General features: G+C 32.1%; 1 protein-coding gene across 2 annotated transcripts in view; it reads left to right on the top strand.

Moving 5' to 3' along the window:
* CngA (Cyclic nucleotide-gated ion channel subunit A) overlaps positions 1-19,788 on the top strand; it is a 111,166-nt gene that overhangs the window by 68,798 nt on the left and 22,580 nt on the right. For both annotated transcript variants that reach the window (XM_035359750.2, XM_035359749.2), the window contains exons 2-5: positions 9,027-9,329; positions 10,222-10,355; positions 13,811-14,022; positions 17,453-17,805. In XM_035359750.2, the coding sequence (XP_035215641.1) occupies positions 9,147-9,329; positions 10,222-10,355; positions 13,811-14,022; positions 17,453-17,805 (882 nt within the window). In that variant the 5' untranslated portion in view covers positions 9,027-9,146. The remainder of the gene's footprint in view (positions 1-9,026; positions 9,330-10,221; positions 10,356-13,810; positions 14,023-17,452; positions 17,806-19,788) is intronic.

The following is a 19,788-nucleotide window of genomic DNA, read 5'->3' as shown; positions in this document are numbered from 1 at the left end:
GAAATCCTTATTTTTTCATATACAAATTGCATTTAGGGGTATACTTGTGCGTTGCGTTCATATTGCTACAGTTAGTTTGTTTTCGTACAGTAAACTGTATTTAAAAACTTTAGACTTCTACAAAAGGAGAGCATGCTAGATTATGAATAATCCAACGAATCTCCACAATATCTAGGAAAAATCATTACAAATGGATTCCTTTAATCCACCTATAAATCAAACACTTTCTTCATTGCAGTAACGATTTGAGTAGCTCAACATGGTAAACATGCAATAATATTTCTTTAGGAACTTGAAAAATGGGTAGAAGTTTATTGCAGGAAAACTACAAAAGTTTAAAACAACAAGAAAAACGACAACTACAGTAAATAGCCATCAGTCTGATACAGAAGGTGTTTACACATTCTGCAATGATTTCAATAGAAAATTTTTAAAAAAGCAAATATTTTCGAATACAAATGTCTGGCAACAGCTTATTATTTGAAGTGAAAAATATCACCTGCTATTATTAAGTTTATTCTTCTTTCAAAATGTCGTTTGTAAACAAGTTGTGCATTGTAGGATATGTATTTGCACTTTTCGAAGAGAAATATTCCTATTCCATAATTCAAAAAGCTTGTGAAATGCATGGTATTAAAATTATAAATAAGTAATATTACTTATCAGAAATAAAATGAAAAATAAGTTATCAGAAATGCAAATAAGTAATATTACTAATCAGAAAGAGACAAACCGTCAACAAGTAATTCTGCATGAAAAGAAAACTTCAAACGAATACCCGAAATAGGTACGTAATTTTTTCCAATGCTTCTAAAGTTAAATCATTGGGTATAATAGAAAATCTTCTGACGTAAGACTGAATTGCAAAGTCTTTAAACACATCTGTAGCAATAATAAATATAGTAATATATCAAGATTTACAACTTAAAAAAGCTAAAAAGCATGATGTTCGCCAGGTTTTGCGGAGGCATGTGGATCAACGCAAAACAATTTATAGAACCCTGCATGAAAACTATTTAGAACGAGATAAATGGAAATGTATTCTGACTCTCGATGAAGCATGGGTTTATCTAAATGACTGTGACAAAAGAAACGTTTATGTACTATCGAAAACGAAAAGACAAAAATGTATAAACCTGATTCCATCAATGCAAAGAAAGTTTCAGTCGGAGCTTTATGAATTTCGCAATATTCTCTTACAATGGGAAATTTAAAATTAAAAGAGCAGAAAATGTATTAAAATCAACTCAACGTACAATCATCAGAAAGTGCTATGTTCGATATTTACAGAAGATATTCCATTTCTTTTTCCCAATGACTTTTAAGCAGTGAAACTTCATCAAGACAAAGCGACAAGTTATAAGGTATTTCTCCCACCTTCTTAGCATGCCTTCGTGGTGTAGTGGTCAGCACACTCGGCGCGTATTCGAGAGGTCCGTGGTTCAAGTCCCGGTGAGGGCATTCCTAATTTTTCATGCCCTTCGCTTCGAACTAACCTAATGTCTCTACAGTAGCGCCCGAAGCAAAAGGTGGGGGATGATACTTCTCCACCATCAGGATTTGGCGATTGAGTTCTCTAAAACCCCTTTAAAAGTCTTTAAACCCTCCAGTCGCCCTTTTAAACGGAGAATATATAAGGTATTTTTCCCTCTTTCTTAGCATGCCTTCGTCGTCAGAACACTCGGCGCGTATTCGAAAGGTCCGTGGTTCGAGTCTCGGCGAAGACATTGCTCATTTTTCATCTCTCCTGTTTCCAAATAACCTAATGTCTCTACAAAGTCATACTTCGAAACTTATCAATGTTACAAGCATTTCATCAATGTTACTTTTTAAACGTATTCCTGCGAAGTATCTGACATATCACATGTGGACTACTGTGCGCCTGGTCTCGTGAACTTCTAAGCGCAAATTCAACCACAATTAATAGACTCTACTCTTACGAAAGTAGTGGCAGAGGAATGGAAATCAATACCCCTGGAATTTTCCTCAAAAACTTTCTATCATGGTAATCGCGATGTAGACTTATAGTTCAGAAAAAAGGCTACGAGATCAAATATTTAAAAAAATGCTCTTTATATTTTAAGCATTCACCCTGTAAGATCTATCTGTTCTATTCCACATAATCTAAACTAGATCATACAATGAACCTGGCGAATTCTTGCACAGGCGTAGATGAATACCAGCAGAGAAGAAGGGTGAAAATAACCCTTTACTTATTCAACTCAGAACAGAAAGGCACGGACTGAGTGCTGATAAATCACCACCACTTGCGGCTACATAGCAGAAAATAAGAGTGTAACAATTCAATAGTAAAATAGAATAGTGCTGGATTAGCACGATAAGTTACGTCTAACTTAGGTTGACTCAACAAAACCTAGACTAGCGAAAACACGCTCTAAATAAACTCAGAGATTCTCCCGTTTAAATAATCACTTCACTTTAAATTTACATCCTGGCGAGGAAATGCGAGGAAAAGATGAGGAGTTCAGAAAAAGTATCAAACTTAAAATAATTTGTTGTGCAAAGTAACAAGAAGTTAGAAGAGGCAGAAATTATTTTAAAATTGTGTTAACACCCTCTGCAATAATGCTAAAAATGTGAATACAGAATTGTGTAGTTTAACGCATTTAAATTATTTTTATATTGCACGAAAAGCCCTACATCAGAAGGGGCAGAAATTATTTTAAAATTGTGTAAACACCGTCTATAATAATGCTAAAAAGTTGAATACAGAATTGTGTAGTTTAACGCATTGGCCTCGAATTCAAATTACATACACACCAAATCTTCGATCGAGCTGACGAAGTCGATTTTTTTTTTTTTTGGGGGGGGGGGGGTAACAAAATAAAAATTTTTATTAACAAAATAAAAAATTCTTCATATGCATTTTTTAATTTCGTTTCTTCGACGCAGAAATAAAATACGAATGTTTTTATCCAAATAATTATAAATTTTGAGCATCTGTTGTTTAAATTAACCAGTTATTTATAATTTCAGCCTTTACTATGACTTCTCCTTTCTGTTTGTTTCCTCACCATAAATGTAAATAAGTCACAGAGTATTTAAGCTGAGGTTTTTGGATTGTATGACAGAGAGTGTTTTTGCTTCTCGAGGCCACGTTACTTTAGTTCCGCCATCTCTAATGAGTTTGTTGCACAACAAATTAAATTCGGCTTTGCCTTATTTACTGCTGGCATTTAAACTGCTACAGTTTTGAGCCAATTTCGATTTAAATTTACTTGTGTAGTTTTTGACTACTAGCTTACATTTTAATTTGAGTGTGACTGTTTTTTCGCCACAAGTAGTGATTGATTTCTGTGAGCACGACAAGTGCATTTATGCTCTAAATTCTGTTAAATAAAAAGTTTTATTTTAAAACCTTTCAAAGACATTGTAGTTAGTTTCAGACACAACAATAATGTTTCGCTTTACATCTGTTAGGAGTTTGAAATTCTTTTATGCTTCTAAAGAAAGTCAGCTCGATGAGGGTTAGTTTTCTTTCGTTGGTTTAGTTTATTTGATTATGGAAAAGCAGTCGAGGACTATCTGCTTAATGGGACGTATGCCTTCGTGGAGGACCTTCTAAGGAAAACTGGCTCGTATACACGTTACACATGGGGGGAAAACCACTTATACAGCCAGCCCATTCGCTGAGATTCGGAGCTTGAAACGAACTCCCAGTGTTCAGCGATTTTACCGTTCAGCCGCTGGTAAGCTAGGGATCATTTGAAATTATGCAGGAATATGACATTAATAACTATAATAAAATTAATAATAACTATAATAAAATTAATAAGTCATTAGCCACCAAAATCTTTTAAGAGTTCCATTTCAGAAACACAGATGTTCCTTTTGTTCTTTCTATTAAAGGCTATGTGAATCTCTGTTCTAAATTATCCATCCACTTACGAACGTCTACCCTTTTACTGCTATTGTAATATTCAAATAATTCCACTGATTCTAGTTAATGAATCTGATTTGTTACAGTCTGTCAACTGTCATATTTAGTAAGACAGATATCTATATCAAAGAGCAATAACAAAGAATGAGACAAAAAAGAAGAAGATCGATTACAATAGATTTTATCGTTACGTAGGCCTCGACACAGAAAAATAGAGAAATTTTCTAATATATAAACGATCGAACATTAGAAGGTCAGAAACAATAACAGCAAAATAACCGAAAAGAAGAGGAAATGGGTCTCTCTGCAGTATAATTTATAGTCCCAGGAATGGCAGATTCATGACTCAACAGTTTTAATGCTTTATCATCATCTGCTTAATACAGTGTCCACCTATGAAGAGAGAATTTTGAAAAGTCCAATAGCTCATTTTCTGCTCAGGAGGGGGGCATGGAGGTTTTGGATTACTGTGTGACATTCAATGCCATTTGTTAACTATGAAGCAAGCAAAGGTTATGTGTATAGCATGCTTTCTGGGTAAAATAGTTTAATAAGAATGATGACTGTGTGAGTTTTCAATATTGGAATAATGAAAACACAGATGAGTTGTACAAAAAGCCATTACACAGTCTGAGCGTTATGGTGCAAGGTTTATCCTAAGTTTTTAACAGTTAATTTTGAGTTGAAGTCACTTTCCTATCCGTCTTAATTTCAGCTTACAATGTCCTGCCAGAACATGTTTTCAGAATCGCGGCTAAATGCAAATGAAGGAAGAGCAAGTATTTAAAGTTGAAGTTCTACTGACTTCTTTAGAGAGCCAGAGATTCTGACCAGCCCCGTTCGCCTTTTAAGCTACTCTCCCTAAAGCTATTTCTACGCTCGGCCTTATTTCAGTCCCTTGATAACTTCGCCGTTTAGTTAGCGTTAAGGGGCCAACTCTTGTAGAATCTTGACAGCTTTGGCTATATCTCTTTAATTAAGTTTCGTTAAGTTTTATTCTTAGTATTCCTGAGTTCAAGCCCAAGTGGTGGCTTTGCTGTAAACTCGAAGATGGAGTCAACTGTTAAATTTATTTTGGATAATAAAGGTCAATTAACCCTTCGTACGTTTACGTTTCTATATTTCTGAACTAAGCGATTATCCGCTTACCAGTTCTTAAGGCTCCACACATTCAGCTGTAAATTCTAGGTTGGAACATTACAATGGTATGGTTTGCAGTTTTATCATGTGGCATTACTGGACCATATTTTTATCCAAGACGATAGGGGAAACACCACAACTATTAATGCGGACCGCTACACGCACATGGTCAGAATAGTTTTAATGCCACAGCTCCCTACGTTTCTAGAAATTAATTTTTTCCAGCATGAGGGGGCCACAAGTCATACTGCTCCTGTTTGCATAGCTGCGTTAAAGAACACTTCCTGGACGGACTTACATCAAGGCATAGCGTGATTGATTAGTTCCCAAATTGTTCCCAGACTTGTACGCGTCCGACTTTGCTCTTGGAGAGTACTGAATAGCAGGGTGTATATTTATAGACCACAAACTGTACAAGAATAAAAAACGAATATCAGGCAAGAAACTGGAGTGGATTCAACATGACCTGCTTCATCGAGTGATGGAAAATTTTCAGTCACGATTAGGAGAATATTTACAGAGGAACGGCTCTAGCATGAGCGGCATCATTTTTAAAAAGCAAATTAGTATACTTTACTCAGCTTAAATCTGTAAACAAATTCGGATACTGAATGCTTGATGAAAAACATTGGGTACTTTTAAAATTTTCTGCTTCACTGGCGGACCCTGTATTATCTTCCGCAGCAACCACTCTGGGCATTTGGAAGTGCAGAGTCTGTCAGTAGATATATTTCAGATTACATTTTTCAGTTCATCACTTAAAAATCGTTTAAGCAAAATTAGTATTATTTTCACCAATGGTACAAATTTTAAGAAGTACAATAAAACACATGCTCTTGGATTCAAAATCTTCAGAGCTCAGAGCTTTAATTATTCCAATCGTCTATGTTTTTACTCATGCCAATTGATGTTACTGTTAATTCATTATTTTTTTTATCTTTGATTTTCATAATGTAAAAGAATAACATAGTTCGCCATACATATTTAACAAACTATAAAAGTATTTAGGAAAATGTGCATTAACTGTCTTATATTATTTCAGAAATATGTAATTTAATAAAACAATCAATTACATTCTGCATTTATTTTTCCTTACTATGGTTAAGGACCACTTAAGGACTTACTATGGTTAAGGACTTATTATGGTTAAGTCTTCCAAAGCACATTAACATAAATATTTTTTTTATGTGAGTTCCTTTTCCATAAAAGGAATTTTGTTACGAAATGTTTAGCTAACTGTTATTTTTTGTTAGCTTTTTGATAGAGGAAAATTTCAAAATATTGAATTTTTCCGGAAGAAATAAAATACTATAAACTAAAACTAGCAAAATCAGTCACAAAGTCTGAAAAGGTTGTCTTACCAAAAGGAAAGAATGTCTTGGTGGAAGACTGTGTAAGGGAAAATGGCTCGTATTCATGTTATGTGTGGGAACACTGGAGAAAATAGCAATGCAGCCAGCCTGTTCGTCGATATTTCAAGCGGGATCGAACTAACAGGGTTCAGTGGTCTTATCCACTTGGTAACTGGACTAAGTTCCTTTTCTAGTTTTTTTGTTCTTCGTCTGTCTACAATTTAACTAATGGAGCTTCTGAAGTTGCTTATCATATGATAACAAGATAAATTTGTTTCTAAATTATTTACTTTTAGGCCCACCAGCATCCAACAGGTAAAGTTGCTGAACACTGATAGTCCGGCCTAGGCTTCGGTTCCAGGCGAACGGCCTGGATACACGGCTGTTTTCGTTATTTTCCCATGTGGCAATATCTATGCGAGCCATTTACCTTTAGGAATTCGTTCACGAAGGCATCCCTGCCCTTTAACATATAGCCCTCGAGTGCTTTCCCATAGTTAAACAAACCAAAATATTTACTTTTATTATACTGCATAAGCAGTTGAAAATTTTTTATATATGCCGAATTCCCTTCGGTTACGTTTTTTTAAACTTATATAAATCAGGAACGTGTGTATTATTGTTGATATGTATCATAATAGCTAAACTTGAATTAATTATTTGATTAGTAACACATACTTTTGGCAAAAGGATCGGTAAATTTTATCTAAAATTTTCGATAAAGCTGTGAATATCATCACCCTTATCTGTACCAGCTGCATGTAATAGAAAGTGAAAAAATATTTACAAAAACGTGATTTTATGAGAAAATTGGAGTGATCTAATGTGATCGAAAGATGTTATAAACTGATCATGAAGAACTGGTAAACCTGAACCAGATGATGTTCAGATAAGGAGGCTTAGTTAGAATAACTAAACACAAGAAACATTTTATTTATGGTGTCAAAGTCTCCTTCCTTATTAGACATTTCAAACGGCTGATTTTTATAAATGGTAAGTTATTGGAACAATGTCCGAAATGTGAATGCTCATTGTCTTTTCTTCGCCATATTCTTTATTGCATTAGGGCCAACATCCCTTTCTTAGCGGTAATAAACTTTTTGACCACTTGTTCAAAGTTCATAAAAGCGTTAAAAATATTCATACCTTTTTTTTTCCCGAGAAACCCTAGTTTCTGTCGATGCGACAAGATATTTAGAACAAAAGGTGAAAGCGTTATTCACAGATCCCACGTTTGGAGAGTTCAGAAAATAATAGGAAGTTAAAACAGTGCAAAATACATTCTATTGTTAATTATGTATGCAAGTTAACCCTAATTATTAATTTGATGACATTGATATTTATTACTTGGTGGTCTATATTATCTTACACCAAGAGAATGGGGATTGTACAAAGATACGTTTGTATTGTTGTAATAACATTAGAGAAAAGGGAGACATGTCTTGAATTTGACACCAGTTGCAAGAAGATGAAACGGTAAGCTTTCACATTTCGGCACTGTTGTAAAATGATCATTCTAATTACGAAAACTATCTGTTGCAAATGTCCAGTATGGGCTCTTGTCAGCATAATGAAAATGTTTTGTTGAAAATGAATCTTCCTGATTCGTACATAATGGAAAGCAAGTCCAAGTGATCCTCATGGCCAAAAAAGAAGAACAGAGAACGCCCTCGCTGACCAAGATTCTACGTACATTTTAAGCGAGTTTGCCCAGTTCTGTCTTATTTTTATGGAGAACACCCAGAAGTGAATCCAAGTGTCTGATACCTCTCTTCCTCAACTAATAATCTCTTGAGAGAATCTTCGGCTCAGCGGTGTTTTAAATTGTTAATGGCCCCATGCCATAAAGGCAACACAATATCCATACCTTTTCCGGGATTCAAACCCGATCCCAAAGATATAATAGATGGTATTGCTAATCGCCGTACCGATTAAGAGAAGAGTAAAATGATTCTTGAAATTTTTAATATAAACAAATTCGCCTGATGACTTTCTTGAACAAATGTATGTCTGATAAACAAATATGTGCTCAGAGTAATAAGGAGAAACAACCATTTTCCTTTTTTTTTGGGGGGGGGGGTTGTTCCCTTGTGCGCTGATCAGTTTGATCTCTAACATGTTTGCCAGCATTTTGTATATTTTTCTTTTAATTCTTTAGCATTCTGGCATAATATTTTTGGGTTAGCCAGTAAATTATTCTTATATTACGTAGAAATCACCTTGTTTCTATTGCCTGCTCTCATCATCATATGTTTGTTTTAAAATAAAAATTCAACTATAGATCTAAATATTTAATTCATTATAATTAATGATAATAATATTAGTAATTTAGGTTCTTGCTTAGTAAATCAGTATATTCTTATGCAATAAGGAAATTATTAAATTTTTACACCTGTTATTTTAAATTACAGAAATTAATTTAATTTTTCCAGAACAGCTAGATTATTTTGATTATTCAAACTAAGAAAAAGGGAGGAATAAAAAGAGGAAAACAAAAACTTGTTTTAATCCATGAACAGGTTTCAGTTTGTTTCATTTCTTAGTTTTTTTAGCATGAATTTCAAATGTGTGTATAATGTGCATCTTGCAAATCGATATTTCAGTCTTTCATAATAAATCTCTTTCTTTTACAGTATTCATGATGGTTTGAGATGCATTTAAAGGCAATGCTACATTTGGCAACAAATCCATAGTCAAATAACTCATTTAAATTAATTCTTAATCCGAAATCATGGCAGTAAGTGTGACTGACGATGAAAGAACAACAAGTTAATTGTCACCAGATGGAGACACTGGAGAATGGCGTATCATCTGCATCCCCGTCTTCTGGTCGTAGTCAAAGTATTTGCTCAGAAATCGTTCGAATCGAACAGTTAGCGGCAGAAAGCAGCAAGAGAGAAAATTCACGTTTTAGTGGATTTGTAAACAGAGTACGGGTAAGTTTATATATCAAATAAATTACTCATCCAAATTAGAGCCAACTAAAATGAATTTTGTTCAAGATATCAATAGATGTTCAAATATTTAATTTACTTTTTTAAAAATAAGAATTTAGTGTCTGTCTTCCTTTAAATGCATATAAATTTCATAAAGGTAGAGTAATTTTCGTCTACTATTAAAGCTGACAGCGGCATACTCCTTTATACGATATTTTTACTTGGGAAATACTCGTAATTTGGGTAATAGTTGGTTGTGTAGAGACATGGAAATTTCGATATCACTAGCATCTTTAAAACTCTCTTAGTATTTTAAAGTAATTCTGTTTTAAATGCAAAATAATACTTTAAATAGTATTGAATTATTGTATTTAAAAATGGATTTTGGCAAACAGATTTTTCTCTCAAGTTCCAGATTTTATAAGACATTACATAACATTATTAAGCGACAGGAATTTGCTACCTTTCAAATACAAAATGAAGTTCCTTTTTAAATGCTTGGTAAACACTTCTGTAATGCTAAATTAAGAAAGATGCCATAAAATTGTATTAATTCCATACCAGTGGTATAATTGAATATGCATTTCCATGATGGATCATTATTGTCAACAACATGAAAATAAATTCGCTTGCATTTCTCTGTTGATATTTGTAACGGAGCTATAGAAGCTACAGACATTCACGAACTGTTGAAAAAATATTTTAATTTCTTAACGTATAAACTAAGACAAAATAATTTTTAAAATTTTAAAAGTTATCTTTCTTCAACTTTACATTTTCTTATCACTTTTGCATCTAATTTTTAAAGCAAGAATACCTATAAAATTAATCAAAAATTTTTTAATTTTACAATTATGTTAAATTACATAAATAAAGCAGACTGTATTTTTAGCATGCACTCATTCTAACCGGAAAATCTAGGAAAAATGGAGCCAACCAGCCAAGACCTGATTCGTTTTTAGAGAAATTTACTTCACAGCCAGCACAAATAACAGAAGAAGATTTGGATGGGAATTGCTTCAAAAGGTAGTAATTATAAATATTTCTAGACATATTTTTGTAGTTTATTTGTATAGCAATATGCAGAATGTTTGGTAAAAAATTAATATCGCACCCCAAAATGTTAATATATATATATCCACGACAGACGTATTTTTTGCAATAGTAATAATAATTAAATCAATAGTTATATCCGTAACCATTGATCCTACTTGTAGTATAATTTCAGTTGTAAATTTTCATAAAGGAAGATACCGAATTTAATTAAATAATTAAATTCGTCGACATAATGAATAGTTCCAGAAAAAAGCTATAATTTTTGTATGCATTAAGTTAAATTCTATATGATAAATTAATCATAATGCTTTGGTAACCAAATAAAAACAAAAGGCTTCATATCTTTCCATAAACTAATCACTTAAAATATATTTCCATTGAAAGAAAATAGGTCAGCTGCAATTTAATGACTTCCTGCTTTAGCAAAGCAATCAGCTGCAAAAACTAATCACTTAAAATATATTTCCATTGAAAGAAAATAGGTCAGCTGCAATTTAATGACTTCCTGCTTTAGCAAAGCAATCAGCTGCAAAAACTAATCACTTAAAATATATTTCCATTGAAAGAAAATAGGTCAGCTGCAATTTAATGACTTCCTGCTTTAGCAAAGCAATCAGCTGCAAAAAGAGCACCTTTATCAATTACTTTCCAAACTTGTATGTTTGAAAGTCTTAAAATTAATTGGATAATAAACTACGAGTTACTGTAGACTTACAAATGCTGCATTCTCTGCTATTTGACCATCATTTCTCAATTTCGAAGGAAGTAAAGTCTTGGCTAGTTTCCCATTGTAAGAATGAAGACCACGAATTGGAAAGCACGAAGACCAAAAATATGCTGGACTAATTCGCCACTCGGTTTGAACTTCTTAGAAGCGTTCGAAATCTTTTTTACATAGTAAACTCATTAAGAGCGCAACTTTCATTCTGTTCCTGTCAACCAGCCAAGACTTTAGCCTTGTTTCCAACCATAGCAGAGAAAAGTCTGTTCCGAGTCCCATCTATTTCTTTCGATAAAGCACTACCATCACAATGCGGCGAATGACACATTGCTTCTCAGCTCTGTTGAGAAACCCATTAGTCACAGGTTGCACAATATGCATCAGAACCCTGTAGTGCAAACTTCCACAGAAATTTTCGACGTTTCTCTATTAGTGCTGGTAGCAGATTAATTTCTAGAAACGTATCGCAGAGTAATCATATTCCAAGTATTAAACTAGGAGGCTGAATGGCAAAGTTTTGCTGGATTTTTGGAATACGAGGAAAAAACATCTTTCTTAAGTTACGTGAATCCACTTTCTAGCCGATCCATACCGACAAATACTTTCGATGCCGAATGATCTTTCTTTATAAAGCAGGGCTTTTTATGAAAGAAAACATTCGTATATTCAATAAGACGCACAGAACCTTAGCACATTTAAATAGTAATATTGATATAAAATGACATGGTTGAATAAGTTTCTAGAATCTGATTTACTTGTAAATGTAAATTTCAATCAAAAAATGTATAATTAAATGTTAGTTAGTTATGTAATACTTGTCTGTGCTATTGCTTCGTTTCTGGTAGATATCGCACCCCAAAATGTTAATATATATCCACGACAGACGTATTTTTTGCAATAGTAATAATAATTAAATTAATTAAATAGTTAGTAGAAATCCAGTTAGCAAAGGCTTAGCAAACTTTCAGTATTTAGCCAATGACCGCTCCGGAAATTTTTGCCTTTTCCTTCCCACGATAAAATTAGCCTTATTTATAATGGCAATCTAAAGTTAGTTTTGAAATTATACTTCACCAAAGGAATACTACATTAATCCCTCAGTAACCATTATCGATAAAGAGTATGCCAGAATAAGGACCCTTAATCAATATTTTCAACTCAAATTTTGCAAAACAGTTGTCCTAAAGCTGGATTTCTCAAAAATGTCACTGGTTGCGAATTCCCAATAATCATCAATGGCTTATAGGAATCGAAATTAAGTTAGAAAAGATGAAATATTAAACTGTAATCATAAGTATACTATGTATTAAAGAAAATACTTGCAATTCGCCATTTTAGAGGCTTATATTCTTGGAATTAAATCAAACAGCTCTGATCTCAAGCTAATTTCAACCTTGTATAGTGCTTGTAAAATGTTTTTCATTTTTCTATTCTTGACTCATTCTCAATAGGTCTACCCACATGCTAAGCCTCTGCCCTTTAAAAAATATTGCAAAATACATAAGCGCTTAAGGGAATATTTACAAAGTCAGCAAACAAACCTATCAAAAGATCCTTTCTGGACGATTAAAAGTTGCTTATCTCCCAGCAGTTTGGACACGCCAAAGTAAACGTGGATTGGCCGCTTTACCTAGAAAGCAAAGCATAGACATCAACTACAAGGCAAACAATGGGATGATCAAAACATAAAGAGGTGGATATAGTCATTAATAGGTTTCATGTGTATCATATCAACAGGGTTAGAGATGAGGCTGGGTACGTTCCTTACTTACACAGATCTTGGTTACATAATTTTGTGATATTAGCAGGAATGTATACGCTGGAAGAATAATTATTAAACTCTTATTCTTTAAACATAGTCTATATGGCATATACGCAAGCATATTGTGCCATCAATTGATGTTTTCCTGTATACTTAAAAACGATTTTCGGTATATATTTTATTTCTAAAAATATGAAATAATAACTAAAATAATAATAATAAATCGAGGTATCTATATTAGAATTTGTGTGACAAAAACACAAGACCTTTGATTTCCATTTGAATTATACGTTTTGGCTTCACTGCGGATTAATATTTCAGTTGCAAATGCATTGAGCATTGTGTTTGTAACATCAAATATTAGTAAGAAGTAAAAGCTTCTAGCAAACTATTATTATAAATATGTCCTTTATTCTGCATTATTCATCATTTCTACGCTAATGTAATCTAATTCTAATCTCAATTTTTGTCTTTCTAATTCTAATCTCAATTCTTGTCTGTAAATCTAGTCTCTAATCTTAGTCTTCTAGTTCTAGTCTAACGTCTCTCTAGTTAAAGTAAATTTGGCGAGCGATATTTTTAATTGTAACAGTGGAAATAAAAATGATCACAAATTTCAGAAACTGTATGGAAAACAAGTAAGCTACCAAATATGAATGCTAATATTTAACAATCTTTATAAATGGTTTGCAAATATTTCTTATTATTTGAAGCCTTTTAGAATATTATTGGAAGCAGCAGTAAAAAAATTAGTAATTTATCTGTAATTATTATCTTATATTTTATTCTGATTTTGTAATATTAGAAAGTGATGCATTTCAATTTATGTAACTCTAAAAAATATTTAATTCTGAAAAACTGAGAGGGTTATAATCGAATATTTATTACAGAAATCTAATGCGTTTAATTTCCTATATGTAAGAAAATATTTTACTTTCGAAGGTTCGGTAGTGTGCTGGTTCTCGATCCGGCTGCTCATGTCTATTATCGATGGTTGTCAATAATATCCGTAGCAGTATTCTATAACATTATCATAATCGTTGGTCGCAGTGTGTTCTGGGAGCTTCAGAATCTCTGTCCGAGACTTTGGTACTTCATGGACTACGTTTCTGATATTATTTATATGGTGGATATTGCTGTTCATTGTCGAACAGGTAAAGCATCCATTTTTTTACCTTAAAAACCAATGTTACTTGAATTTTATGCTTAATCTATTTCAGTTAATATCTGATTTCTTTACAAATGACTCTCTTCTCTTATAGAATACTGCAATTTATTGGCTGTTCTATTATCTGTCATATGCAAGAGATATAGAAAGATTCATGGTTACACATAACTTGATGCAAATTATAATAATATAATATAATACTCAATAATGTCAATCTCTCAATTTATAGAAGCCGTTTATTTATTTTAGAAGGTATTTTCTGCATTATAGTTTTATTTTCTTAAATATTCTGCCTTGTTGTACTTCCTGTGGGCAACATTCTACATGTAGATGCCTAAGATAAGAGGAAAGTTGTTACATTTTAGCAGCGGTATTTTGTTTTCTTTAGTTTAGCCAGTATTATGAGTCAAGGTTCGGAAAGCATTCTTTTTGCCGTTTCAAAACGTACAGTACTTTATTTACGAAATATCCAAGGCTTTTTGAAAGAATATGAATAAAGAAAATAGATTTATTAGTTAACTTTTTCGAACTTTTTCAAAATATTTCGTGATCGATTTGCATACACAATTTGTTTGGCAGCTTTATTTTAATGAAATAATTTTATAAGAATTTTGCAAGTAAAAGATGGAGTGGTACTTTTCCATTTTGCCGGCGCAGGCGCTAAAGTCGCCAAAAATGGTACAACCGATGCCAAACAGAATATCCCCACTGGTAACCTTTTACTCCTTTATTTTCAAAACAAGTTGCAACTATTTCTTATCAGATTGATTGTTTCTTTCAATACTGGCATACAATTACATAGAATTTTTACCAGATAGTTCAATTTTATGCCCTAAGGCTATTCGCGGCTATTAAGTCAATTAGAATACAATCACACCACTCACCCGAAAAGATAGAAAAGGCAAAGTCAAGGGTTTAATTCATCACTTCTAACTGCAATTTTACATAATTTCTGAGTAAGCTATTCGTACAAATTAAAATAACTCTTGCATTTTAACTTGTATTTAATCTAAGATTTAGCTTGAAATGTAGATAATTACTAAGAGAATTAGATTTTTGTAGCGTAGTTTACGTGAAATGAGATCATTCTAGGCCACATGATATGAACCGGTGAATCAGGATGTTCAACCATGAGAGCATAGTGAATTTTTAAATTAATGTCTTTTTACAAAATTTTAAACGATATTAAAATGTTTATAACTTCAAAATAAAAAATTCTTAGAACTAACATTTGTTAACATATTTTATGTGTATACTGTGTATTGTCGCCAATAAAGTCCGTTTGCTAGATTTGCGCCGGTGAAACGGAAAAGTACCGATGGAGTTTTCCTTTAAATTAAAGAGTTATAACATTATTTGGATAGCAAAAAAGCTTATTTTTAACATATGCTTTGTATTTTTTTTATTTAATTTGCATTTGTGAAAGAAACGAACATCAAAAATCTCTTACTGAAATTTAGTTTAATTTTTTTAAAGAATTCCTTTCGCTTCTTTTTTAAGCAGAAATCGATTTTCTTTTATGACGACTATTTACATAAATTAATGCTTTGTTGAAATCTCAATATGCAGAATTTTTGAATTTTACTGCGTTTCTCATTTACGCACTTTTTTATTAGTTTTTTAATCCTTTTCATCAATTGGTAAATGGGAAGTTACTACCTGTCTATTTCACTTTGGTTAAATGATTTTGAATTATACAACTGAAAGTCGAAAAACATTATGCATTTTATCTGACTTGAGATTTAAATCTAAGTTTATTATTTTATTTATACAGACACAGAAATATATCACTTTTTGAGTCAGTGGAATATTTCTTGTGGCAAATGCTTTTGCATTTAAATTACATGCCTTCTAGAGATTTTCTCTTGTTGCTATTTTTTTATTATTGTTGTTATGTAAAATAATACCTGAAAGATATTATTCTCCTCATTTATCGAAAACTAAACCTTCCTTTGTAGTTAATAAGATAAATCGCTTTAAAATGGGAAAAAGAATAACATAAGCGCGAAACTTGTTTGTATGTGCCATTTTTAAAATAAAAGACATTTAACTTCAGCAATAGATAATTTAGGCTAAAAAAATGAGCAACCAAAATTCTTTTGGAATGTTTTATATATTTTCATATTTTTATCAAAATCTTTCTCAAACTATAAAAGCAGCTTCAGTATTATATTACAATTTTGTGTACTGAATCCAGAACGGTATTTTCTGATTGTCAAAAAATTACTAAATGTTACGTGAATGCAACCCGCATGTTATTTTATTAAATTGAAAAAATTCTTTAATTTGTTTCAGAAAAAAAATATTATATTATGAAATATTTTAAAGTAAATTTTTTCCATGATTTGTATTTTACTCTCTCTGTATTTTAGAACCTGCCCTCGACACATTCATTTTTAAATCTGCTTCCAACATACACAGATCAAATAAAAATAATTAACTTCTTCAGCAACCTAAAAAATAAAATGAAAAACTTCTTAAAGCACTCAATCTCTGTGAGGGTTTCGACCAGCAACTGTGATTTCCTTCTCGGATGCCCTTGAGACTAAGGAGCCTTACGATGATCGCAGATTGTGACTTTCACATAATTAGTTTTCATAATTTTAGATTCATATTATATTTTTAGATCGGCTACGTTTTATAAAAGATTAGAACTAGATATTGTGTATTGGAGTTACAATTTTCTTTAATCTCCAGGCCACAGTACATTGGCAACTTCGAAATAATTAATGACTTACATTAAATATTAAATATACAGAAACTGTCACAAGAGACATCAAACAAAATTCTTCATACCAGCTACCTTTGTTCGTATTCATAAATAAAATAAAATTTCATGAACATAACCCATAAACTCAGTAGTAAAATAAGAGTCAAACTTATATAATTGCATGGAAATTCCTCCTCTAGCTAATAAAATTTAAATAAATTTTAATTAATGGACTTTAAGCACTGCTCATCTTTTCTTACTTATTCTTGAACCTTTCCTTATCCTTTTTACAGCTTTATAAAATACTCTATTTTATTCAAGCCATGAAAATACATTGCTTATGCTACTGATATTCCAAAGTGCATTAAAATTTCATAAAATTCTCTCACTTTAATTTTCAAATTATAGCAGAAAGTCACTACCTTTAATGCTACCGCAATGACGGTTTTTACCACAACCATATTACTGGGATAAAAAGTCGGAACTTTTTTCCTACTAATTCTAAACTACTTCAAGTAATATACAGCAAACGATATAAAAATATACATAAATGTCTATTACATATATTTTTGTATCACTTGCTGCAATTGACCTTATAGACTGCTTTCCAAATTACTTTATGCGAAAATTAGCTGTTATAGTCATCACGTAATTTTTTTTTACTATAACTGATGTAAATAAATAGTTACTGTTGTTTTCTTTCCAGGCTATTTAGAACAAGGTTTGCTTGTACGGGACCGTTCCAAGCTTGTCAAGAATTATACATCTTCCATTTCTTTCAAACTGGATATCATCAGTTTACTTCCAACAGACATATTGTACGTAGTCATTGGTACTTCATGTAAGACAAAGGTGCCTTGTGGAGTTATTGTGCGCCTTAATCGGCTCTTCCGGTTTCCCAGAATGCTCGAATTTTTCGATAGGACAGAAACAAGGACCAACTTCCCATACGCTTTCCGGATTGCGAAACTCATCTTCTATATCTTGGTGATCATTCATTGGAATGCATGTTTCTTCTTCGCCATGAGTTACGCCATTGGTTTTGGAACTGACACTTGGGTACGCATGAAGTTTCCTGCGAATTAAGTCGTTTATTTCTCTTGAATTTTCATCTCAATTTACTGGCACCCAGAGCTCTAGATAAGCTTAATAAATGCCATGAGCCAACACTTCTACTTTAGTTTCTGAAAATTAAGGAACAATAAAATAGATCTGTTGAAAAAGCGAGCGATTATAAATTAGACTATGAGCTCTAGGATGACATATTTTTTAATTTATTCTACAAGCATCAGGAAATTAATTGCGAGGTAATCTAGAACCTAAAACTGAGATAGAAGAATGCAGAAAAAAAAAAAAAAAGAATGGCATTGCGTAGTGGTATCATTCCTTACAGTAAGGCAGCACTTTTAACAATATTTCTTATTGGTTATGATAAAAACCAATGAGCTCAGTAATGAGTAATCATTATTATTCTTATAACCATTTCTCACAGAATAATGAATCATAATCGTAGTCTATTCTTGTGAATACGAGCAGTAACAAATCAAACTTGTGATGTATTTTCGTGACAGCATTACACAGCAACGGGTAAATGGTCTTTCAACAATTTTTGTGCAAGTTAATCTAGCTAACTTTGTGTGCAGTGTGATTGATTTCGAACAGTAATTATTCTATACAATTAAGAAATAATACACCGTTCACAAAACACACACACAGTATAAACACAAAATAATTTCATTTGTAATTAAATATGGCAAGGTTTAAAATTAATTTCGAAGATCATAGTGATGACTTTATTTTCTTTCAAAGGAAGAAAAACAAATTAGACGTTTATCTTGCGAAGATTCGGACAAGAATGCAATGAAAATAACTAAAACTTCAGCAAATGAAAATAACTCTAGTGACTGGTAATGGGTTCCTTGTAATAATGATCCAAAAAAGTTTACCTTCACGAAAACACCCTGTATAAACTCTTTATTTTTATACTCTTTATTAACAAAACTCTTTATTTTTATAAAAATCAGAAAATAATCCTACTGTAATGGTTATAATCAATATAATGCTGACTGATGATAGATGGAATGGAATAGCTGCTGAAATAAATTTATATGTATCACAGATGATAAATAGTCCCCATCACCTAAACGAAAATTAGGTGATGAAGGAAAAGACGCAACTGTAAACAAGCTTAAATTTATTTTTTCGCACTCTAATGTCTCAAATGAAAAAACCTAAAATAGGCTAATATTGGTCAAAGAGAAAAACTATGCATATTCCAGTTTATGAAGAAAAAATGCCAAAAAGAATATTTTTAACTCAATCCGATTTTTACATTTCGTTTATTACATTACTATGCATTTTGAGATGCTGTGTTTTACCATACTTCGAACGTTTTTTTGCATGGTGCAAGTTTTGCAACTTAAAAACAATTTTATTTATTTAGGTACACAATTTTGGAAATCATTTCTAACTACACACATTGAGTCAGCGTAAACATACATACAAAATCCCAATAATTTTCAGTGTCCTTCAGAGTAGTCTTGCAATTAACTGAATATTTTCTTTAAGATACGAGAACTGAAATATTTAATAGCTTACTATAATTATTATATAAGGCTTATAAGGAAAATTCTTAAATTTATTTATTTAATAGTATCAAGGATAAATATCAATACTTTGCTTTTTTTCAAGACAGCTCATGTAGTATTTTGTTGCAATCAAAAGGGAATTACTCGTAAATTTAATCTCTCCTCAAATTTTAACTCTGTTCTTTAGAAAATTTCAGAAGACATTTAAAAAAAACACTACTTCAAATTCTAATCTCTGGATCCATGAAGGAGAGTCTGTATGACATGTTTCATTTGAAACTCGACAACTAATACAACACAGTTTCCCACCCCCCTACAGTCATACTTTCCGTGTTCTCCAGAGCATCTTATGCAGCTAACTCTATTTCTAGAGTATTTTTTAATGTGTTCCAACTTTAGACATTTCAAACAATGCTTGGGCTGAAGAAAATGCCTGATTGGGTAAGATTTCCAT

The sequence above is a fragment of the Stegodyphus dumicola genome, chromosome 1 (assembly GCF_044657685.1).
Source record: "Stegodyphus dumicola isolate Sdum_Otavi_A_Nest chromosome 1, ASM4465768v1".
NCBI lineage: Eukaryota > Metazoa > Arthropoda > Arachnida > Araneae > Eresidae > Stegodyphus > Stegodyphus dumicola.
Note: the sequence above shows the minus strand (reverse complement) of the source record. Positions and strands in the feature narration are given on the sequence as shown.